Here is a 25,354-nt window from a genome sequence, read left to right as displayed (position 1 = left end):
TGTGATGAGCCAAATGGAGAAAGCAGTCTCAGAGCCGTCAGACTGGCTAGGCAGGTTTACATGCTTCTTTCCGGAGTGAAGTTCCAGCTGGGCTTCTACCTGCCCCCATGTAACTGTCACATGTGGAAACTAAATTCTCAATTCATAAGACAGTACCAATGAATCAGAAAAACACCAGACTGCCTTAGGTGAATAGCCCTTGGCTGGAAATTGGTTTGCCAAATATTTTCCTCACGGACTGTCATTAATCTTCTAGAAATAGCCTATACCTTTTGTGGCTGACCATGTCACACCAACCCAATATATCAAACTCTTCAGTTCCAGCTGCTGTGTTTATGAGAGCTCTCCAGGAGAGCTTTTTTAAAATGGTAACATACCAAAGGGAGTCAGCCCATTTAGCCAGCACGTCTCCTCTCCCTCCTCCACTCTGTCTCCGACTACAACCCACAAAACTCTCCCTGCATCAGGTGCTCCATATATCCATGAAGTCCTCATTGCCTCTAGTGGCTGCAGCTGTGCAGCACACCCTCTGCTGAAAGCCAGGCCTTAACCCTGTGTTCACCAGAGTAAAGGGCCACTGTTGACACCACAGCCTATCTTCCATGATTCCAATACAGTGTTGGCATGCCGTAAAGCAGTCAGCACCAGTTATAAAAGATGCTCCAGCAGCTCACTTAATGTGCATGTTGCTGAAGCACCAGCGGGAAGACCGGAACCTTTCCATGTGCTCCAGGGTAGTGCAAAGACACTGATGATGGAAGTAAGTTGGCAGAGGCAGGAGGGGTGAAGGAGGATGGAACCAGGGTGAGGAGAGGGCAGAACAGAACAGAGGGCAGCAGGGAATGGGTGAATCAGTTCCTGGAAGGGGGCAGGTTTGTCGGCAGTGGTGGCCCCCAGTTCCAAACCTCCTTCCTGGACCTGATCCTGCAGTGCCTGTCCAGGTGGACTACTCCAGCTATTTAGGTACCACAGGTTCAAATAGAACTCTATCCCCATGGAGGCTTACCCACAGGTAACAGAATGATTGTTCCCTTACTCAGAGGAGACAGGACTGCCCCCCAACCACAGGATTCAGTGGTAGCCATTTTAGTGCCACTGCTTGGGGGGGGGGGTAATAATAGGATTAGGCCCTGAGTCACATTAGGAATGCAAAGGTTAACTTTTAAAGATCATTGCTCTTTTCCCCTTGTGTCAAACAATGATGGTGTGCTACTTGATTGTGAAAAGGCTAGTCTGGTTTCATGTAACTGCACATGACCAAGCAGCCCCAGTCTGGGGTGTGAATTCCTTAAGGAATGCATTCCTGTACAGAAGCAGAGTAATCTTTCCAGAGATTACCTGCAAGGAAAAGAGCAGCTTGGGCATAAGAACATAAGAACAGCCCCACTGGATCAGGCCATAGGCCCATCTAGTCCAGCTTCCTGTATCTCACAACAGCCCACCAAATGCCCCAGGGAGCACACCAGATAACAAGAGACCTCATCCTGGTGCCCTCCCTTGCATCTGGCATTCTGACATAGCCCATTTCTAAAATCAGGAGGTTGCATCATGGCTTGTACCCCGTAATGGATTTTTCCTCCAGAAACTTGTCCAATCCCCTTTAAAGGCGTCCAGGCTAGACGCCAGCACCACATCCTGTGCCAAGGAGTTCCATAGACTGACAATTCAATTCAAGGCCCTGGAGTTGTGGGCAATGGCAATGAATTGTGACAATTGTGAAGTTGTGGGCAATTCACAATGAATGGCAATGGCATTGAATTGTGGCAATTGTGAAGCTGTGGGCAATTCAATGGCAATGGGCAATTCAAGGCCCTGGAGTTGTGAAACTGAATATACAACTACGCACTACAAGTGCAGCCTATTTATCTCAACAGCAGATTTATCTCAACAAAAATGGGGTGGGGGAACCAAAAGTCACGCACACCTTTGCCCTGCACTGGCGTCTCCATTTCCAGGCAGCCCAAAACACTGCAAAAAGGCTCTGCCTCACCCAGGCCGGGAAATAGCCCTGGAAGAGCTTCCCCTTGCAAAGGGACAGTAACACTCCTGGAGCCCCTGAGCCAGCAAAGAGGCTGAAGAGGGGAAGCCCCCCCCCCCAATTTCTGTAACCAGAACACGTGCAGCAAGGTGGAGCTCTCTCTCACACACACACTCACACAGGGGCAGGTGTGGTAGCAACAGAGGGGGTTGCTTTAAAAAACCCAGGGAGTATTTGCCAAATCCCCCCCATTGAGATGGTGCAGGCAATCACACCAAGCAAGCAAGCAAGCCTTCCCACCAAGCAAAGCATGAGATATAGCCCACAATCCTCTCCACACTTTCCTGGGAGTAAGCCCCAATGACTACAATGGGGCTTACTTCTGAGTAGAAATGCATAGGGCTGGACTCTTAAAAGATCAGCATCCCATGTGAAAGAAGCCAGGCAGCTGGCAATGGGGAGGGCTGAGTACAGAGGGGAGGGGATTGATAACAGCTGCCTTAGTTTCCTTCCATCAGGAAGTGTCAGGCTGCAGTGTATTTGTGTAACTCTATGGAATTTATAAATAGGCTCTACCTGTAGTTCTCTCTCTTCCTCCACCACACAGACAGCAAAAGGTCAAATGCCAAAATAACAACAGCTCCTTGTGATGACAAGAAGTCTGTTCTTTCTTGTGTTAAAAAAAGCATGAATTAGTGTGTACCTAGGGGAAAATGCCAAAGCTGGTTTAGCATTTTTTCATTGAGATTTTAACCATGTGACATGGATAGTTTGTTATTCAGGAATGAAATGAAAGACTGTAGCTAGTAGTAGGGACTGGAATTCATCTATTTTCAAAATAGCTTTATATTGCTTTGTTTTTTTCTTTTTCTTTGTTTTGTAATGTCATATTTTATTGGATTTTAAAGGCACTGCAGAGATCAGTGGCATAGCTAAGGGGGTGCAGGGGGTACCAGTTGCACCAGGCATCAAGCTTTAGGGGGACAACAAGCTGAACCTGACACTAGTGACCAAAATTGTGAAAATCTTGATATGAATGAATAATATCATCATGTTATATATCATTGGAAAGGTAACTTAATGCAGAGTGCAATGAAACAAACGGAACTGGAATATGTTTTTTATCAAAAGTTATGGCCAATTAACCAGAAAAATGAAAACACAACTGACTTATGGAACAAAAAGTGGATTTGCTTAACTCTAAACTGACCTATGGAACTGTTTGTTCTGAGTGCCAATGAGATGTTGTTATGATTCAGCATGGAACCAAAAACTTTTTATTTATTTAATTAAATTTGATTTTGCCATGGGGGGGGGGGCTACAAAATTTGTTGGTTGCAGATGGATGCCTTAGCTATACCACTAACTGGGGAGAGGCAGCAGAGCAAGTGGGTGGTAAGCTGCTGGGGGGGGAGGTGGGTTCCTCCCAATTTTAAAAAGCCTGGGTGTGATGTGACTTCTGGGTATGACATCACTCCCGGGGCAACATTTTGAGCTTGGCTGCACGATCATTAGCTACCCCACTGGCAGAGATGAAACTCCTACACTAAAAAAGGAAAACCCAAAAGTAGCCTTAAAATGTATGTAACTATCCCTCCCAAGCCCTCCATATACAGTACTTTGACTGCCCACATGTACAAGAATTGGTTCAATTAGACCACCATTTCATTGAGATTACTTGTATTGAACTCTTTGTGTACATTATGCTTGGTCCCAGTTCAAGGATTTAGGGCCTGATAGGCTCAATAGCAGGTACAGATTCAAGGAGACCCATTAGGACTGACTGGATCTTGCATAGGGTAAGGGAACGTACTTGGCAGTGACCTGGCAGTGCTTCCCTCACCCCACTGGATGCAGTAGTCACCATTTTGGTGCTCTGTATCACTGGGTGCTAGGGAAGTTTAGGATTGGGCTGTTAGACTGCAATCCTGTACATACTTTTCTGAGAGTAAGGCTGCAATCCTAACCTCACTTTCCTGGGAGTAAGTCCCATAGAACACAATAGGACTTACTTCTGAGTAGACCTGCTTAGGCTTGTGCCCCTAAGCCTCATTTAACACAATTGGACTTACTTTTGAGTAGACACATGTAAGATTTGCTGTTAAGTGGCATTGGCCCCTAGTCTTCCATCCAATGATATATTTTGTATCTTCCTTGCTTTCAGATTTGTAGTGTTAACTTTTCCAAGACCTTTTGAACTTTTTTCAACCCTTGTTTTAATATGGTTTGAAAAATACAGTCTCTCTCTTTCTCTCTCTCTCTCTCTCTCTCTCATACACACTAAAAAACAACCAATCCATTTGTTGCTCCTTATGTGCAATTAGGATCATACAGCACTCCCACAATCACAGACTGCATGTGCTAACAGCATACAAAAAGCCCCAGAGAATTAACTGTTTTTCACAAGATGATGTCCTATACAAAATAGTATTGATGAAGCTCTTTGGAATATTCAAAACACTGTTGCCTGGAATTGCAAATATTAAGGATCAACTAGCACCTGGCATACTGCACTACATGACTACTGAGATGTATTTGGCTTGGTCAAGACTTGCCCTACAACAGCGGCTCCCAACCTTTAGGAGATCACAGACCACTGGGGCAAAACCTGGAATTATTGTGAACCACACTTTCCCACTGCACACAAAAAATACAATTAAATATGTAATAATTAGAGAATAGATTTATTAAATTAATTATAGAGAAGATTTCTCAGTTGCTGCTTTTGTTGCTAGCTGTGGCTGCAAGTGGTCCATTCTCTGCTGTCTATGGTGGTCTGTGGGAAAGCATCTCCCAAGCAAGTGCCCCCCATGAACTACCAGAGGTGGTGGAGAATGGATTGCACACAGCCATAGCTGACACTTGATTGACAGCACAGCTACAGACAGTCTGTTCTCCAACCTCTCTGGTGGTCTGTGGGAGAGCACTCTCTCAGCAAGATTTTTGAAGTGATCAAAGGTAATCTATTTTTCTGAGATCTTGCGGACCACCTGTGGTCCCTGAACCACACTACATCAACTCAACAAGGTAGACCAGTATTACTGTGTCTGCATTATAAACGAGTGGCTGAGACTGTGAGGACAGTGATTTACTTAGGCTGTCCAGGCAGCACAAAGCTAAGATGCTATTTGAACCAGAGACACAACACAACCACAACAACTACATCTGTGCACATTTTAGACATGCATATAGAGTACTTTAAATGGCAGGTAACCTGTGGAAGTAAAGAAAAAACCAGAACTTTGTTGATTGCACTCTCCTAAAACAGAAATCAATGTGTACAAAAAAAAAAAAATTCATTGTTTGGGACATACAACTTTTTTGTGAGTGTATTTCCTCTGCAAAGTGTTCTTTCTCCACTTTGCAATGCTGTCTAAGACCAGTGCTTTTGCTGGTCAGCAAATGGACCTGATGAGTTTGCTGTTTTTCTGAGCTGCTACTTCCACATACTGCAATATTTAGCACAAGAGATCATGATGTAATAATTTTTAGTAGCTGGTATATAGGAATATTGGCATGTGTCTCTCTGCAGCTTGCCAACAAATATCAGCTCTTTTGCTGTGGTTTCTTTTTCTCTGTTGCCGGGTGTGCTTTTCAGACATGTGTATGCAGGGAAACTCTGTTCATGTGCACAGTGGCCAATGACCCAGCTCAGTGGTTCAGCAGGGAAGGAAGAGGGAGGCAAGGATGAATGTGCAAGCAGGCAAACTTTTTTGATGGGGATAATTTTACAAATGCAGGGAAGAGGCATTAAAAAAAAATCCAATATTTCTTAGCCATGTAAACAGCAAGGTCCGAAACATAAGCAGTTGCCTTATAATTAGAAGAGAGAGAGGAATTTCCCTAAAAGCTAAAAGGGCCATCCTCAAGGCCTGTGATATCCAGTCCCTTTTGTCTTTCATCCTGCTTCAAAGCCACAGTCCTGACTTGGGTCATGCTGTCCTGACAGGCATCTATTGCCACATACCTGTGTATATACACATGTCATATACACTTCGTGGAGCGTATCCCCATACTGTCATATTGAAATACCAATGTTAATTGATCCATCAGACGATGATAGTGGTGATGGAATTATGTACAGCCATCAATGTGCATAGTACTTTACATAAAGTAAAAAAGATAGGGGTAGGATTAGCATCTCCAGAGCAATATGTATTTTTTGCTCTGTTACAGATCCATGTTCTACTCCTCTCCAGGGGAGCTTCAAAAATGCAAATAAGGGCAGCTTTCTGTTGATATTGCAAACACTGGATCTGAATAGCATCCAATTGATGTGCCTGTTTGTTGTCCCAACCTTGAGCAACTCACAGCAACATGAGAAACTGAGGAATCCCAATAGCAGCTCAGACCGGAATCTCCGGTCGATTACATTGCAACGTAATGGGTAAAATCATGAACTTGGAGTTGTGAAATCCAAATATCTTCTCAGTCACAAAGTTCATTGGGTAGCCTTGAGCAAGTCATTATTTCTCATCCAAACATAACTCACAATGCCGCTGTGGGGATAAAATCTTCAGTGTACGCAGCCCTGAACCCTTTGAGAATGCAATACATATGTGAATCAGGGGTGGGGAGAATATGGACACAAGAGACCTTTTGAAATAAGGTTTGACCTGAAAGGTGGTAATGGACTATGGCAGCCTCTTTTCCTGAGCTGAAGAGAGCCATGGCTATTCTAATAAAGCTCTCCCTCAAAGTCATCTCCCTCTCCTTCATTATGTGTTTGCACATAATGTCAGTGGGGCTGTTGTATCTGAGGTGGTTATGGAGCAGACTGTTGAGTGGGGCAGAACCTCAAACCAAATGGCATCAGATTGCTATTGGCTTCCGTGACTGTTGTCAGTGAGTTGCCAGGGGTATGAGATGCTGTCCATCCTATAGATTTGAGAACTGTTTTCCCAGTACTTTCTGTTAAAGATCAGAAGCTAATCAATAACACCATGGCTTTTCTACCATTTTTGTGCAGGTGGAACAGGAAGGCATCTATGTTAAGATCCTTTTGTTTTGTCAGTCATTCTAGGCTTTTTTTTCCTTTTAAGCATTCTCTGTGTCTTTATTGAGTGTAAACAGTACTATGTTTATACTTTTAAAGCCTTCCTCTGCACTAGCTTTCTTCCTGCAGTTCTTTCTGCAACTACATTCCAAGTTGTCATTCACAGACTATAGAAGCAAGCTCATATTGTCATCATTGGCTCAATTTCTTTACTGACATTGGTGCTTCAGTTCTAAATTTTCTGTCCCTTCTAGGGAGGTACAAGCATCCCTCCCCCATCCATGGATCCGGTGTTCCGGTTTCACTTATCTGCAGTTTTCCCTTTGTTTTCTTTACTAGCTGCGGAAGGACACATTTTTTTAGCTTAACACAGGAACAGTTTCTTGCTTAACTGAGAAACATGACATGCAGGCAAGCACCCTGCATGCTAAAGGGACACAGCCAGAATGTTAGCAGGAAGCAAGAACTGTCCTGCTTCTTGTTAGCATTCAGCTAGTCTTCTCTGCCTAGTGCAGTGATTTTCAACTTTTTTTGTCTTATGGCACACTGACAAGGTACTGAAATTGTCAGGGCACACCATCAGTTTTTTTACAATTGACAAGGCACACCATGCTGCCAGTGGGGGGCACATATCCCCCAATGGCCTACTAATAAATGACCCTCCCCAAAAATCCCACAGCACACATTTACAGACCATTTGCGGCACACCAGTGTGCCACAGCACAGTGGTTGAAAATGGCTGGCCTAGCGTATAGACTGCTTGCCTGCATGTTGCATTTCTGAGTTAAGCAAAAAACTGTTCCTGTGTTAAGCAAGAATATACCTGCTTCCACAGCTAGTAAAGAAAAACAAAGGTAATGGGCAGAGAGGAGTGGTGGATTTACTTTATATAGGGTTCCCCTGTATCTGTGCTTTCTGTATCTGTGGGGAGGGAGGGCTGGATCCATGGGGAGGGGGGGCTGGAATATAACCCACTCAGATACAGGGGGATGCCTGTATATAATCTCCTTAAATAAGGAGATGCCTAAAATGAGGAAAATGACCTTTTCCAGTATGATGAATGCCAAGTCTGCGTTCCTCACCTGAGATTTCAAATTAAAAAGGATTTGCAAAGAATCAAGATGACCTTCTCCACCCCCAATATACAGTTGAATGAACCTGGAACTATATTTTCCCATAAACTAACCATTTCATTCTGCTAGTATTTGGTGGGCAGTTATGCCCCACTCAACCAGACCATTTACAAATCTCCCTCTATCTGCATGTCTAATAAGCAGTCTCTATTCCCCTCCAGCTGGTGAAAATTAAGGATCTTATTGCAGAAAGTCCCCTTGACAATGGCAGATCTTAAAAATACACCAACTGGCGGAATCTACCCCAGTTGGGATTATAATATCATTATTATAAACAGTATTTATATACTGCTTTTCAACTAAAGTTCACAAAGCAGCTTACAGAGAAAAATCAAATAACTAAATGGCTCCCTGTCCCAAAAGGGCTCACAATCTAAAAAGATGCAAATGAATACCAGCAGTAATATAAAACAACAAGCATCTTCCTTCAGCTGAATGCCGGGCTGGCCTACTTGAAGATGCCGCACAAACAAAGGCATCTATATTCTACCCTGCCTCTTCTAGAAATTCCCTGTATTGCATATTTCTTTAATAGACTGTCCACTACCCCGAGGGGCAAGAGTCACCAATCAGCTGCTAATGCTCAGTTGGCAACATGGCAGCCCACTGCACCACATCCATGCCGCTGGCCCCTCAAGCTTTCTATGGTGTCAGCTCGAGTTATCAGATGGGAAACTTGTTAGCACGGACAGTGTGTTCCAGATCCTCAACCAAACTGTCGTTCTGATGCAGGCAGGTCATTCTACAAGCCTGTTGCACAGCCTCCATCTAATAAGACCTTTAGAATTAGAAGAGGGGAAAAATAAGTTTTCCTTTGCTTTTATTATTATTATTTATCAAGAATATTTATATACCACTTTTCAACAAAAGAGTTCACAAACCAGTTTACAGAGAAAATCAAATAACTACTGTATTTTTTGCTCCATAAGACGCACTTTTTCCCCCCCAAAAAAGTGGGGGGGGGAAGTGTGTGCGTCTTATGGAGTGAATACTGCAAAGCTGCAGGCGTTCTCAGGGCAGCAGAGCCTCCTTGGCAGGTGCTTCTGCCCCTGACCAGGGTCCTGCCTGCGCTCAATGGTAATGCAAATGCAATGGTAATGCAAGTGCAAATTGTAATGCAAATGCAGGCGCTCAATGGTAAGGCAAATGTTCATCTCTTAGTGACAATGCACTTGCAGAAAAATACTACAGTACCTCATTCTACCAGTGCAAGGATGATAAAGCAGAAAAGGCTAGCATATAAAATTCCTTTTAAACTAGAGGTAGTAAAATATGCTAAGGAGCATGGAAACAGAGCAGCGGAGAGACATATTTTATTACACTATTTGGTTCAGAATATTTTTTTTCCTGTTTTCCTCCTCTAAAAACTAGGTGCGTCTTATGGTCAGGTGCGTCTTATACAGCGAAAAATACGGTAAATGGCTCCTTGTCCCAAAGGGCTCACAATCTAAAAAGATGCAGGAAAAGGATACAGCCATTAGAAAAGACGCTGTGCTGGGGTGAATAGGGACAGCAACTCTCCCTCTGCGAAATGTAAGAGGCAGTGGTGTCACTAGGGTTTGTGTCACCTTGTACAGGAGGCCAGCACTTCACCCCCCCATGGACCTCCTCCCATGCAATGGGCGTGGCAACACCCCAGGCAGTGGGTGTGGAGATGCACCATTGCCCCACCCTCGCTGGTTTATTGGTTATAGATATTTCAACAGGGTTCATTTCATTGCATTCTGCATGAAATTACACATTCATTGGCATCCTTCAGTCTCGGAAGACTATGGTATCGTGCTGTGAAGAGTGGTCCTGAAACAGCATCTAGTGTAGCTGAAAAGGCCAATTCGGGAGTGACAATCCCTTCCACACTGGGAGCAAATGTAGTCTGTCGCTGGTGTGTCTCCCTGGCTATGGGCCTTCCGTCTTTGCTTCTTTGTGTCAGTCTGTTGGGCAAGTGTCTCTTCAAACTGAGAAAGGCCATGCTGCACAGCCTGCCTCCAAGCTGGATGCTCAGAGGCTCAATGAACCTCCCACCTGTTGAGCTCTATTCCTAAGGCCTTCAGATCCCTCTTGCAGATATGCTTGTATCACAGCTGTGGTCTACCTGTAGGATGCTTTCCCTGCATGAGTTCTCTATAGAGGAGATCCTTTGGGATCTGGCTATTGTCCATTTTCATGACGTGGCCAAGCCAACACAGGTGTCGCTGTTTCAACAGTGCATACATGCTAGGGATTCCAGCTTGTTCCAGGACTGTGTTGTTTGGAACTTTGTCCTACCAGGTAATACTAAGGATGCGTCTGAGGCAGCGCATGTGGAAAGCGTTCGGTTTCCTCTCCTGTTGTGAGTGAAGAGTCCATGACTCGCTGCAGTACAGAAGTGCACTCCAGACGCAAGCTCTGTAGACCTGGATCTTGGTATGTTCTGTCAGCTTGAACCATACACTTTTTGTGAGTCTGGAAAACGTGGTAGCTGCTTTACCGATGCATTTGTTTAGCTCAGTATCAAGAGAGAGTGTCAGAGATCGTTGAGCCAAGGTACACAAAGTCATGGACAACCTCCAGTTCATGCACAGAGATTGTAATGCAGGGAGGTGAGTCCACATCCTGAACCATGACCTGTGTTTTCTTCAGGCTGATTGTCAGTCCAAAGTCTTGGCAGGCCTTGCTAAAACAATCCATGAGCTGCTGGAGATCTTTGGCAGAGTGGGCGGTGACAGCTGCATTATCGGCAGAGAGAAAGTCATGCAGACATTTCAGCTGGACTTTGCTCTCAATCTGGAGAGCTTTCCTTTGGATCTGGTCCAGAGACAGATGCCTTCTGTTGCAGTTCCAAAGGCCTGCTTCAGCAGGACAGCAAAGAAAATCCCAAACAAGGTTGGTACAAGAACACAGCCCTGCTTCACTCTGCTTCAGATGTCAAAGGGGTCTGATGTGGAGCCATCAAAGACTACAGTACCCTTCATGTTCTCATGGAAAGACCTGATGATGCTGAGGAACCTGGGTGGACATCCAATCCTGGGGAGAATCTTGAAGAGGCCATCCCTGCTTACCAGGTCAAAAGCCTTCATGAGATATATGAAGGCTATGAAGAGTGGCTGTCGTTCCCTGCATTTCTCCTGCAGCTGTCTAAGGGAGAATACCATATCAGTGATGGACCTGTTGGCTCAGAATCCGCACTGCAATTCTGGATAGACGCTCTCTGCAAGTACCCGGAGCCTCTTTAGTGCAACTTGGGCAAACAGCTTTCCCACAACTCTAAGGAGAGAGATGCCACAGTAGTTATTGCAGTCACCCCTCTCGCCTTTGTTCTTGTGCAGCGTGATGATGTTTGCACCCCTCATGTCCTGTAGTACTCCACCTTCTCTCCAGCAGAGAATTTTATGCAACTCAGTGACAATGATCTCTTTGCAGCACTTTAGGACCTCAGCAGAGATGCTGTCTTTCCCAGGTGCCTTGCCAGAGGCAAGGGAGTCCAGGGCCACGTGAAGTTCTTCTAGGGTTGGTTTACTGTCAAGCTCCGCCAACACAGGCAAGCACTCAATGTTGTTCAGTGCTTCTGTGGTAACTACATTTTCTCTGGACTACAGCTCAGAATAGTGCTACACCCAGCGTTCCATCTGCTGCGCCCGGTCCTAGATGACCTCGCCTGTGGCAGACTTCAGAGGGGCAATTTTCTTCTGTTTTGGACCTAGGGCCTGCTTGATACCATCATACATCCCCTTGATGTTGCCCGTGTCAGCTGCTAACTGTATCTGAGAACAGAGTTGGAGCCAGTAGTCGTTAGCACATCTCCTGGCAGTCTGCTGGACTTTGCTGCGAGCAGCTCGGAGGACCTGCAGGTTGCGCTCATTGGGACAGGCTTTGTATGCTGCTAGAGCTCTCTATAGAGCTCTGTGTAATTTAGAGCTCTAAATTACACATAGAATGCTATATAACATGATGGTATTATTCGCCAATACCAAAATTTTAAAAATTTGGCCAGTAGTGGTGTCACCCCCTCTTGTGCTCCTCACCTGGTGCAGCCTGCACCCCTGCAATGCCACTTAAGAGGAGCATGCTTAGTTGTAATTAAAGGAGCCTCCATGTTTAAAGACAGTATATCTTTGAATATCAAAAGGAGGTGACAAACAAAAGGAGATAGCCATCATCCTTTATTCTGGACTTGCATATTACCAAAGCCATCTGATTGGCTGGCGTTGGAAGTGGAATGCTGGACAAGACAAAGGCCATATTGATTTAGTTGTTACATCCTGTGCACTTTGGAAAGTATCCTATGAATACTTTAGGTATGCAGCATTGTTGCAGATAAACATTTTAAGGAAAAAAAACAGCTGACAGAAAACAAAAAAAAAAGCTCCTGAAGCAAGTGCCTTTCAGGCTTGGAACTTCTCCTCTTTTTTGTTATTCTCACATGTGAAGCAAGACTCCCGATTAGCAAATAGCGACAGAGTATGTCCATCAAATAAGAGCAATCTGAATGTAGTCTAGAGACAAAACAACATGGGAACAATTAAGTGGGACAGTCAGCCGCTAGGAATACTAGTCAAACAGGCTATACTGCTGCACAGCTTTGGTTCACCTCCAACTGGCTCTGGTTTACAAGTTCCAGTCATGTATTTTTTGGAGGACAGCAATGTTGATGACCATCTTGAACTAGATCAACCACATGCCAGGGGTCACGGGAGTCAAAAACAAACTAGCACATTATTTTTCAAATGGTATTGCAGGCAACCCTAAGGTGCTTGGAGAAAACCCGAATCGAACTTTCAATAAGATCAACAATGCCAGACAAGCTTGTCTCAGGACAGCTTGGTCACCATAATCTTTGCCATACAAAGCATCAAGGGAGAATGAATTCTAGGGTACAACCCCAATTTGTGTGAGATGACAGCTAGATCTAATTAAGCTTTGACACAAATTTGACTTTTAAATGGAAGATTTTATTTTAAATTTTGTGTATATTTTCTTTTGTTTGTTCATTCATTCATTCCCTTGATCAGAGATCCCAGTACAGTGGCAGGCATCTTCCTTGCAGGTGCATTAGCTCAACTATTACTCAACACGGCTTCCTGCTATTCTCTTTGTCCAGCTTATCAGGATGAGCCAGTGTTAGATAATACTGATGGTTTGAGTTTCTCCTGCATCTATCAGGTATAGCACAGGATTCATCTGTGAATCCCAGGATGATGTTCTGACCACAAATGGATGCAGACTTCAGAAGGTTACATCCGTCATGGTGGCTTAAAACGCAACCCTAACGTGCTGGCCAGTGCAAGCCCCTTGCGCTGTCCTGGGAGGGTCGCAAATGTGCCATAAAGCATATTTGTACCTCCTCTGGAGTCAGCTGGGCTGGCACAAGGACATGCACCAACCCACAAAGCTTGGTTGGCATGGGACTCTGGAGGGACAGGGAGGGTAGGGAAGAGGCATTTCAGGGTGGGGGGACGGCAGGTGGTGGGCGGTCCTGTGGGCAGGTGGCAGGAGAGTGGGAGATGTGGCCAAAACCCAGCAGTTATGCCAGATCTTGAACCTGTTGCCAGGCAGACCAGGGCAGCTCCAGGCTGTTCAGATCTGTGCCGCGTTTTTAGATGGCGTAGATCCAAGTTGGGGCTGCAGCAGCTCTCCCCAGGGTAAGAGGAAGCGATTCCCCTTGCCCCCGGCTGAGCTGCTGTCAGCCCCAAACTCGCGCAGGATACGGGGCAGGCTTGCCAGCCTCCCCATTCCAGCACAAGTTAGAATTGCACTGTTAATCTTTTAAGGCTCAGGAATGGTCTACTGTGCCCTGGCCCACACTTGGAAACCCTGCATCTCCACTCATACTGGGATATCTCCTAATCAAATGTCATATCTGTCATTTCAGATGCCACTGCTCAGCCAGAAGCTAAAACCATGGCTTCCAACTCCCACTGATTTATTGGTAAGTAGGTTGTTAAATGACATTTTATTCTAAATGTCTGCATGACAATGTGTTTCGTTGCTTACTCTTTAAGCTGTTTGCCTTACTGTTTTATCACCCTGAGGCAATCCTCTAGTCTATTGAGGAAGGTCCCTTGCAAAAAGAAGGCCTCTTAAACCAACCTCTAGGACAGTGGTTCACTTGCCTGGGTCATGGTGCCCACACAGCCACATCTTCCTGCCTCAGCCAGGCACCGCCATCTTGGATCTTGTGAAATTTTGCAAGATCCAAGATGGTGGCATCCAAATTTTATGAGATTTTTATGAGATCCAAGATGGCTGTGCCCAGAGGAATAGGTAGGAAGGGCCACTGGGGACATCCCATGGCACCTCTATGAGGGTGCCACGACACACACTTTCGGAACCCCTGCTCTAGGGACTGCTTCCTGATTTCCCACTGAAAAATAACATCTGAGAATAAAACTCCAAGCACACTCCAACCTGAGTGAATATTGACAGACTCGAGGGAGCAAACACAACACAACTCTCAGAGGCCAGAACAAACTAGCAGAGAGCATGCACTGAATGTTCTCCAAAATACAGCTGTGAAAGTAACAGCCATTCCTCACCCCCTCCAATGCAGAGGAAATTAGATGACAAAGCACAAGGCACCAGCTTTCCTGGGAAGGTAGAATGACTATTAAACCAGTACAGTCATTTGTTGTGTAGCAACAGGGATGCAGACTAGCATCCCTGTCGCCAAGCGAGGTTTGATGTTATGCGAAGCTTCCAAAGGTTAGGTTAGTGGCGCTTCCCTCACCTCCAGAGACTTTTCTGAGCCTCACATTCTGAGCCTAGAACATTCTGAGCCTAGGGCTCAGAACGCCCTTTTCAGGTGAAAACACACGACTTAGTTTCCCAGAAAACTGAAAATCATGTGTTTTTGGCCAAAACAGCCAGTCTGAACCTCATAGAGGCAGTGTGCGGATGCGTGCTACCTCTGCGAGGTTCAGAAAAACCTCTGGAGGTGAGGGGAGTGTGGCTCCCCTATGCTTTGGAGGCTGGGGGGGTGAACAGGAACCTGCAGCAGCCATTGCATATGCGGGCCGTGATGCTCACCTGTATAAGGGCCTAAATAGATAGTCTTCCAATTATGTAGCAACTAAACATCAGGCTTGGGAATGCAGCACTTGGAGAGGGGGTATTTAAACCATCAACAGTCATCAATGGAAGCTTCTCTTTAAGGACCTGCCATTTAGCCTGGGAGCAGGGGAGCACATGCATTTTTTCAGGACAACAGCATAGTGGGCAAGAGTTAAATGCCCCTTCTACCACACACTGCAGGCCTAATCCCGATCAGGCCCTCTTAAGTGCTGCTATTTAACTAGGGGGGGAGGGAAACCATGTGGGGCAGGGTGACCAGATGCAATGGAGGACAGAGTGCCTATACCTTTAACCATTGTATAGAAGAGGAAATTTTTTCAGGAGCAGCTCAACACGGAAGGGTTTTAAAAGCTGCCCCTGCCAAAATTCCCTCTTCTATATAATGGTCACCCTCGTGCAGGGCCAAGCTCTGTCATTTTGCCCCATGTCTGTGGCATAAATGCCCACAGGTTCAGAAACGTGGTCCCACCAGATACACAGTCCATATCTTCAGATAACTGGAAACATCAAGAGAGCAAATTTGTCTGTGAGAAACAGCCAACTTAAAAGTGGGATTTTTTTTGTGCATGAGCGAGTTACAAAAGTAAGCCAGAGGTTATGTCGCAAGAGGACCATGACACCATTTACCTAGTTCCATCTTCCGTGGCCAGCTGAGGCAGTACCAGGTTTGTTAGCTTTATGAGGAGAAGAAAAATAGATCTGCCCAGGAGTTCCAGGAAATGATTAACTTATAGGCAAACATACAGTTACACAGAAGCCTAGGTATTTCACTTTTTAGAAAGGCTTACGAAAATCCAGCACCTTCAAAACTCTTTTGTTTTTGAGCACCTAACTGGATATCCGCATTTTCACATCATTCTCAGGAAGATGTGAAATATTTTCCAAGCTTGGAAGCCTAAAACGCTTGTGTCATCCTTTTAGGGTTTGCTCCTGACAAAAGCCACTTAGTGGCAAGAAATGGTACACATTTAGCCCTATTCCAGGGAGCTGTGTTTTTAATTCAGGCTTCTTCCAAGTTACCTCCTCTTCCATATTTGCAATGTTCTGTTTTGTTTTGTTTTAATTTATATTTTTTAAAAATATGTTTTGAATAGTAAACAGACGATACTGCCACTACAGGTGGCAAACAATAACTATGAAGAGAAAGTGAATGTTTAATGCATGCGGTGGCAATCTAGTTACCATAAATTGTAATTACAGAACTTCTCCCTGCTCCATACCTCACATGGTTCAGGAATGGTTTATATTTAATTTCAGCTCCTGCTTTTGGGTGTACAGGATGTTGCTGGCTAATGAAGAAAATGCACTCAATTTCTAGTTTTATTAATTTTTCACATTTTAGATCACCCTTGCTCCAAGGAGCTCAGGAGCTGAAATATCTATATTTCGTCCCCTTCAACAATGTGAGGTTGCCTGCTGCCTGTGATTTGCTTTATGGCAATATTCCTTTTACAGCAATATTCCCTTTACGGCAGTGGTCTGGAACCTATCCAGTCATATTTGCTAGATATGCCTATATAGCAAACCCAACTCAACCGACCTGAATTGTGCCTGAAATCCTATTTAAATCAATGGGGCTTCAATTTAGTCATACAACTAGCTTGTCCCAATGATTTCATTGGTCCTAATTAAATTTAATTGAATCTTGCACATTGTCATTGTAACAATGTAACAGTCAGAATAGAAATCTTCGTAAAATGGGTTACCATGAAGGCAGATCTAGTGTGTGGAAGAAAAATCTTTAAAAGAAATTTGGCTGGCATTGCAGGAAATGGGCAGATGACTCCTGGAAAAGGATTAAATGGCAAACTAGCTCCTGTGTCAAGAAAATGGAAACCCAACAGATCTTTCATAAACAGGGGGGCAAAAAACTACTACCTATTAATTCTGCAGTTTTTTATATCATGCACAAAATTGCCCACTGCTTATATCCACTTTTGCCTACTCTTTTTTCTTTTCTTTTCCAGATATTAGCAAAGAAGAATCCAGATGGGGTGCAGGTGCTGTAAAATGATACAGAGGTACATTTTGGGTACAAAATGATCAACATTTTAGGGGTATCTTTTCAGCAGCAGACGTAGTGGTGGGCAGGCAGGGCAAATGCCACGTGCGCTGACCCCACATGACACTATGACCACACAGAAAACCTTAATGAGGTTCCTGATGTGGTCAGAAACTGTACTTTCTGTTTTCCAGAAGTACAGTTTAAGACAACGGCACTGTAAAATGATACACAGGTATCTTAGAACAGAGGCAGATCCAAAGGAGGGCCATGGGTGTATGACCCCCCCAACTGACCCCAGAGGGGGAGGGCGCCTACTGGGACGAGAAACAGCTAAAGGATGACCTGGAGCCCATGTCTGCCTGCCCAGAAGAGGCAGAATGGGAGCCCAGGTCTACCAGGCAGGTACCTCTAGGCTCCAAGTCCAGGCAGGAACCCAGGTCTACCTGCTCAGCAAACTTCTGCCACGGAGGCCAGTTCAACCTGGAGCCCAGGTCTACCCACCTGGTTGACCTGGGCTCTGAGTAGGTAGGGCTCATGGCCCCCCCTAACACAAACACTGGCTGTGCCCCATCTTAGAGTCATGCGAGGCTCTGTCATGCTTTGAATGTGGGGGGGCGGTGGCGGCGTGGACCTTTGCCCCAGGGGCAAGGGGTAAGTCCACCACTATCTTTTCAAGCGTAAATGTAAAATGCTTTTGTAGTATTGCAAAAATGCTGCAAGGGTAGATAGTCAAAGCAGATGACTGCTTTGCTGCTATTTCTGAAGCATGCAACTAAGACAGGGGGATTGAGAAATGGAACTGGTATTGACTATCTAGAATAAGAACAAAAAATCCTAACATACACTCAAACTTTCTCCAGCTACATCTTTGATCCCCAAGAAGTGCAGACATCTGGGTACGTCAATGAAATTAACAACTACAAATCAGATGAGCAGGATGGAGGCAAATTCAACTGCAAGCGCAATAATGACATTCAGGTCCATAAAAATGAACTGCATAACGCTGACGTCCAACCACCGATAAATAGACACAAACTAAACAACACGAAGGATGCCATCTGGAACCACAAAAGCACTGTTCTTCATGAGGAAGGGCTTCGGAATTGTGTCGAAAAATCCACCTTCAATATCAATGGCATTCGTTCCTGTTCCGTTCCTAATCCCAGTCCCAGCATGAGCCAAAGTAATGATGTCAGCACACATGTTTGCTCTGATCAGCTATCCAATTCTTCAGCCAAAGGACCCTCCCAGCCAAAGGAGTGCGATGATGACGACACGATCACTGAAGATCACCCCAGGCTACTGTCAGAGACAACAGAAAGTGACCAATACAAAGACTCTCCAAGTGCCAGACAATGCAATTCTTCTGCTCAGAGTGTCATTTGTGAGGCCCAAAGCAGTGACACGCACTTGTTGGTTTCAGGTGACTCTCAAACGGTCAGTCAAGCTGGAACACAGAGAGATGTTGCAAGTGAACATCCAAATAGTCACACCCATACCCACCAAAGCACAGAATGTACAATCCTAAGTAAACACGGGGACCTGTCAGTGTGCAAGTCTAGGAGTTGTGATTCTAGTTTTAATTCAGGCCCTTTAAGCGTGTGTTGCACGGATGATATCCCACCTCCAAGGCCCAAGGCAGAAGTCACTCAAGATGTTAAATATGTTTGTCATGAAGAGTTTAATGGGGAGCTAGAGGAGGATGCAGATGTAGCAGAGGCTCTTGCAGCATTAGAGGCTGCCACAGCTGGAGAAGATTTTGAGGAAGAGGAGGAATATTAGATGACAATGTCAAAGTTACTGACAAGTGTCTTTTCAGGAGCCAAGAGAAGCATTACACAGTGGGGGGGCCGACTAATTGGAAAAGCAATTGTAGGCCTTTGCCCAGAACATCCCTATCTTGCAAGAGGGAGTAATCTAAGTAGGAGAACTAATTCCTCTGCTAACTGGGCAAAGAGGTGCCTTTTAAAATTGGTTTCTTTTATATTTAGCAGGGGGGAGCAACTGTCTCTCTTCACCCAGCATGGCATCTTTTCCAGTGGCTGTTGCTGTTCTCTCTTCTGGTTTTTGTTTTAGATTGTGAGCCCTTTGGGGGCAGAAACATGGATTGATTTGTTTTGCTATGTAAACCGTTTTGTGAGCTACTTTTATTGAAAAGCAGTTTGTAAGTGTTCTTAGTAGTTCTTCATAGTAATCATTCCCAAGGATAGCCACTACCACACCCTGCACTGTACTTTCTCCAGGAACATGCCAAAATACTACCAATAGCAGCATCCAAACGAATGCATATTGCTCCACAGCATGACAGTGTGAAGTACCTGCCAGTACCTGTTTTGGATGCCCACAGTAGCAGCCAGCATGTATCCCCCACACCTTCAGTGGGACACCTCTACACAAAACACGGCATATCTATTGCTGGGCAGAGATGTTGCAGTTTTATGCATGCTTGCAGGCAGAAAAACAATGACTGACTCATACTTCTAGACACCCCCCCCCCCCCAAAAAAAAAAAAATCTGGAAGTGCCTTTATATTCCCAATCAGCATTAAAAAAGCAACCCAGGAAAATTCTGTACTGCAGGGATTTGACTTAACTACCCTTTTCCTGCTACTTACTAATGACATTTTGCATCCTAACGATGTTGCTGTTTGCACGTGGGGTGACAAGTGTCGTTCTGCCACTTGGCTCAGTGCTTCACATTCCTTAGGGCTCATTATGACGATTGTTAATTTCCAACATTTACTTACCAAAACATTTGTGATTCCAGTAAGTGCAAGAGATTCTTGCCATAAGATGAAACTGTACATGACCAAAGCATCATCATGTTACAATTTTAAGTGTATAAATTAGGACAATGACTGGAGCTAATAGGAGACTCCAGTGACACATTGTGTAACACAAAGAGGTTCACATCAGGGCCAGTCTGCACTTGCAATGCATATAGTTTATCATCACTTCCACAGCTGAGTGTAAAAGAAGCCTCAAATGTGAAAGCATTGTGTCCAGGGTATAATCCAAGAGCTGTTTGCTCAATTATTCCCACATGCAGTAATGCTAACAGCCAATAAACTAAGAACTTAAAATTTATGTCAAGTGCCAAAAAAAAGTTCCCTGCAAAGCCATTAAACATGTACAGTGGACCTTCCTTATCCATGAGCTCAGCCTATGTGGATTTGAGCACCCACAGATGCCAGGCTCATGCCATAGAGGGCCTAAGAACACCTCTTGGACACAACTGGAAGTTGCTGGAGCAATCAGGAAGGGGCTTCTGGTTGCATCTGGGAGGCCAGCATGACCACTGGAGGGCTGGGTATGGCCTCGAGGTGAGTAATTGCAGCATTGTGTCGACCTCCCCCCCCCCCCCCCAGCAGAGTCCGGCATCTGCAGATTTCAATATCAGTATGGAGTCCTGGAACAGATCAAGGGCCCAGTGGACATGTCTGGCTCTTTTCTATATTAATGGTTTTTTAATTATTTTTTTTTACACTTTTGAAGTGCCATCCTTCCCTGAGATAGCTCAGCTCTAAGGCCAGTTAAAACTTACAGTTTAAACTACTGAAGAAAGCACTCCCCTTTTAACCTATATTTCTTCAAGGCATGTCCTTAAAGACATTACTACCTTGAAGACAGATACTCTACTTCTTGAAGGTAATAACATATATTAATCTTAAGACAGAGAAGGATAAAGTAAGAGATAATGGCACTGTGATATTTTGAGACCTTGAAGGGATATTCTTTGAGAGAGGCCATAGTTCATGGAACAGTCTCTGTTTGGCATGCAGAAGGCCCTAGGTTCAACCCCAGCTTCTTCAAGTAGAACAAAGACAAGTTCCTGTCTGAAATCTTGGAGAGCCTGGTCTGTGTTGCCAACACTGAGCTAAATGGGTCTATGGTCTGACTCTGAATAAGACATTTTCCTGTGTTCCTATGAAGTGAGGCAGGGTGGAAGCAGCCCTCAAAACAGGATTGTGGGGATCCTTATGGACACTGATTTCAAGGTTGCAATAGAGATTGTGTGGCTACAAACAGGATCATCTACTTCAATAAGACTAGATCAAATAGTTTTTACCAAGTTGCTTGACACATTATGAATGAGAAGTATCCCAGTGACTTTTTCCCATGACAACTATGTTCCCAACTTAATTTCTCAAGGGCATTTGAGAAATACGTCTTACAACAGATTGAAAAAGTATTTTCCCCCTTCTGGTTCTTTCCAGGCAATCCCTTAGACTTGCAACTCCACTATTTAACTTCACTGTGTTCGCTCTGAGAAATCTCTACATAAGTGAGAAATGAGCACTATATACTCCCTGACATCAGATTCATGCTTCAGGCCATTCCTGACCAACCATTCCTTTCTTATTTTATATTGAGCATCTCTCTGAAGAATCTGTTGTAAACTGTTAATAAATTGTTTTAAATGTAAAATTCTCAACTGACTTTTATATTTAAGACTTTATAAAAGTTACCTAAATGTTGCAGTTAAAAGAAACAAAGATCGTTCAAACACTGAAACATGTTAATGACTATAACAGCAATTTTCAAGTTTTTCTTCTCATGGTACACTGACCTTTTCTTTATGGTCCTTGCTTCTTATGATGTCACCTCCAGCATCCAGGAGACTGGGTTCTGTGGCTCTGTTTCTAGAGCAACTGTTTGTAGTAACAAATTTTCTGTCCATCTTCCTCCTCAGCTCTGCCGGCCAAGGAAAAGAGAGAATTTGTCACTACAGACAGTTGTCCGACAAACAGATCCACAGAACCTGGAAGAGTCTTTCAGTGATTTTCAACTGCAATGTCCCACACCGATGGCACACCTGGGGATCATTCTTAACACACCAATGTGCCACAGCACACTGGTTGAAAATCACTGATTTGTATGCTTAATATGCAGAAAGAGTGAGAACTGCTGTCTATGCAAGTGCCCCCATACCCCATCAAGACTGTGTGCTCAGCAGTTCAAAGACTGTATAAACTAGCAAGAATCACTGTACTTCATCTTCATCCATTTATAACATGCTCTGGGGACAAAGTCCATAAATGAAAATTATTATTTGCATAATGCCATCAGTATGCCTGGTGCTTTAGAAACATGGATATAGTGTAATCTGAAACACATACACAAATGTTTAAGCACAATAGCAAAATCAGTATAATTCTAAGACAAAAGTCTCAGTGATTTTCAATCTATTTCATGGCACACTGACAAGGCACTGTAATTGTCAAGGCACACCATTGGTTTTATTGCTATTCACAGGGCACACCGTATTGCCAGGATGGGGGCTCCCATCCTCCCAATGGCCCTCCTAATAAATTACCCTCCCCCAAACTGCTGCAGTACACCTGAAGATCATTCATGGCACACCAATCTGCTGTGGCACAGTGACTGAAAATTGTTGGTCTATCTGGTAATTTAAATGGACTAATGGGGGGAAGGGGTGCCCATTAATGCTGAAGTCCATTAGATCTGAATGCATTGAAGTCAGCAGAGATGGACATGTGCAAAACATATGACTAGCTTTCAACGAAGCATAAAATGTCCATTGTTTCTGAATCTATACAGAGAGGTGGGTTTGTTTGTTTTTTTCTAATATGAAACAAATACAGCTGAAAGGGGGCATAATATCACTCAGCTTATTCCCCAAAACAGCATCCTGATCCAAAATTCCCACTAACCAGTGGGACCCAGTTTGATCCTACAAAAATTTTACATTTCCTACACAAGGTTAATTCAAATGACCAAATCCTCTGAATTATTTCCCTACCATAGTTCTTCTTTGTGTGTAGGAGAGCCATCTGGTGGGCTGAAACATTATTGCAGCTACATTGTTCAGCAGTTAAAACAATGGAATATGAAGATTACCAACAATGTAACAAATTGTTTGTTAAATCAATACCCCTGTATACAGCATTTGGGCTTCAAAGAACTTTTATTGAAAATAGGTCATACACGTGTATCTATTTATAAAACTGCAATGGATAATTTTACATTTCAGATTAGTGTATTATTGGAAGAGAGACCTGAATCCTAAACTATTCAGACAGCAGAGGGGGCCACTGGAACTTTCAAATTAATAATTTTCAGTACCAAAGACTATCAACCAATATCAAGTGTAAACTTCCAGTTTCTAGATGCAAGAGATTCATCAGGCAGGTGTTAAAACCACATAACCAATCAGCAAGAGAAAATCTAGGCAGCAAATACCTATTGCAACCAATTATTTCTTTTGAATTTGGATTTCATGATGGGCTTTTCCCAGTTTCTCTTCTCTAAACAGGCTGTAAAGTCAGAATGAGTTAATTTGAGAAAGGAAAGCTTACACAAGCCAAACTAGAAAGCCCATATGTAATAGGTGATGCTAATTAGACTTTAAAAAAACAGATCATAGAAGAAAGCAACAAAAGGTCACAGGGTCTGGTAGGACTCTAACTTTAAGGTAACTGTATTTTAAAAATAAAGTAACCACCAGGTCACAGAAAGTCCCCCAGGACTGATATGTTCCTCTACTTCTCTCTATGATGTTTAAAGTCTAATCTGTGTCCATCTATTATATAACACTTTCTAAGTTTGGCATGTGTAATCTGTCTCCTAAAATTAGATCATGCCAAATATGCAGTCTACTTTAGCTAAAACAGCAGGTTTGCCCCAACTTTAAAATAGGAATTAAAGAAATACCAGCTCAGTGGCTTAGCAGTGACAATGGCATGAGAAGCTGTATAACAGGGATTCATTAGCAGTTCTAATTGACATTGCTATGAATTTTACCATGAATTTCACAGACCACTTGACTTTCACTCTATGTAGACATAACCCCTGCTAATTGGGTAAGAGGCACTTTTTCAAGTGGGTGCTCCTCTTTTTAGCAGGGGAAGAGTAACTGGCCCACCTCACCCCAGCACTGTCTGTTCTAGTGGCTGTCTGCTGGTATTCATTTGCATCTTTTTAGATTGTGAGCCCTTTTGGGACAGGGAGCCATTTAGTTTATTTGTTTTTTTCTCTGTAAACCGCTTTGTGAACTTTTAGTTGAAAAGCGGTATATAAATACTGTTGATTGATTGATTGATTGATAACACTAAATGATGGTTTGTTTTCCTTGGTTCCCAAGCAGAGTATCGTAGCAATGGTCATTTCCATGTTATTTGTTTCTAACAGCTGACTGTCCAAGTATACTCCCTCTGTTCACAAAGGCTCCATTTAGGCACTGTATATCTTCCATGAATCTAAGCACATTAAAAACCAATTAAGCTACCAGACTTCACCACATATAAATGACAATTAGATTAATTGTGTTGCAAGCCTGCTTCCATCTCTCCTGAATATAGTGCCAATCAGCTTCATTCAATAATCTTAACATTCTAGAATCACAAAAAATAAACCCAGTCTCTTTATACATGTTCTTCATTTCATGTATAAGTTTTATAGACTTCTTTTAATATGTCAGCATCTTCCCAGTTTTTTTCCCCCTTAAAATCTGGTTAGTATGTTCTAAACCAAATGATACAGCCCTCAAGACACTACTCTATGGTCATCACATTGCTTTTGATATTTTTCACATTTTTACACCATCTTTTATTCACGGAGCTCAAGATGGTGTACATAGTTCCTTCCTCCTTTTCCCCCCTCACAACAACCCTGTGAGGTAGATAAGGTTAAGAGATAGTGACTAGTTCAAGGTCACTCAGGAAGTTACATGGCAGAGCAGGGATTTGAACCTGCCTCTTCCAAGCCTTTGGTCCAACTCCCAAACCACTACACTATCCTGCCCTTACAAATACTGGGGAAGGGAATCTAAAGTCTATTTTCAGAGTGCTTTGACTATAAACTTTGCTGCTGGTATACCCTACTCCACCATCAGATTTAGTCCTCTTTCTGGTCATGCACCTGTAAATATGTGCATGTGTTAAACATATGTCAGTGATGCAAACTGGACTGCTATCATAAAGAGGAGATAATTGACCAAGGACATGATCACTATAAACACACATAGTTTGATATGCAATCCCTTTTAAACAAACATATATACCAGAGAGAAATGTACATTAAATATGAAAAGAGATACATCTAAAAAATACCAGCACTGATACATTTACTAAATCATAATTAAATGTAGATCGTTAAAAACAGTTCCCCGCAGAGATTGCTCACAACGTTTTAATACACAATGGAGAAAATCCAAATTACCCCCCTTTGCTCATA

General features: G+C 43.6%; 1 protein-coding gene across 1 annotated transcript in view; it reads left to right on the top strand.

Moving 5' to 3' along the window:
• C6H4orf19 (chromosome 6 C4orf19 homolog) overlaps positions 1-21,553 on the top strand; it is a 46,905-nt gene extending 25,352 nt beyond the window's left edge. Inside the window, exons 2-4 of the mRNA XM_066632434.1 lie at positions 13,956-14,012; positions 17,122-17,175; positions 18,020-21,553. Of these exons, the coding sequence (XP_066488531.1) occupies positions 17,144-17,175; positions 18,020-18,941 (954 nt within the window). The 5' untranslated portion in view covers positions 13,956-14,012; positions 17,122-17,143 and the 3' untranslated portion in view covers positions 18,942-21,553. The remainder of the gene's footprint in view (positions 1-13,955; positions 14,013-17,121; positions 17,176-18,019) is intronic.
• Positions 21,554-25,354: the final 3,801 nt, after the last annotated feature.

The sequence above is a fragment of the Tiliqua scincoides genome, chromosome 6 (assembly GCF_035046505.1).
Source record: "Tiliqua scincoides isolate rTilSci1 chromosome 6, rTilSci1.hap2, whole genome shotgun sequence".
NCBI lineage: Eukaryota > Metazoa > Chordata > Lepidosauria > Squamata > Scincidae > Tiliqua > Tiliqua scincoides.
This window is presented reverse-complemented; position numbering and strand designations above follow the sequence as displayed.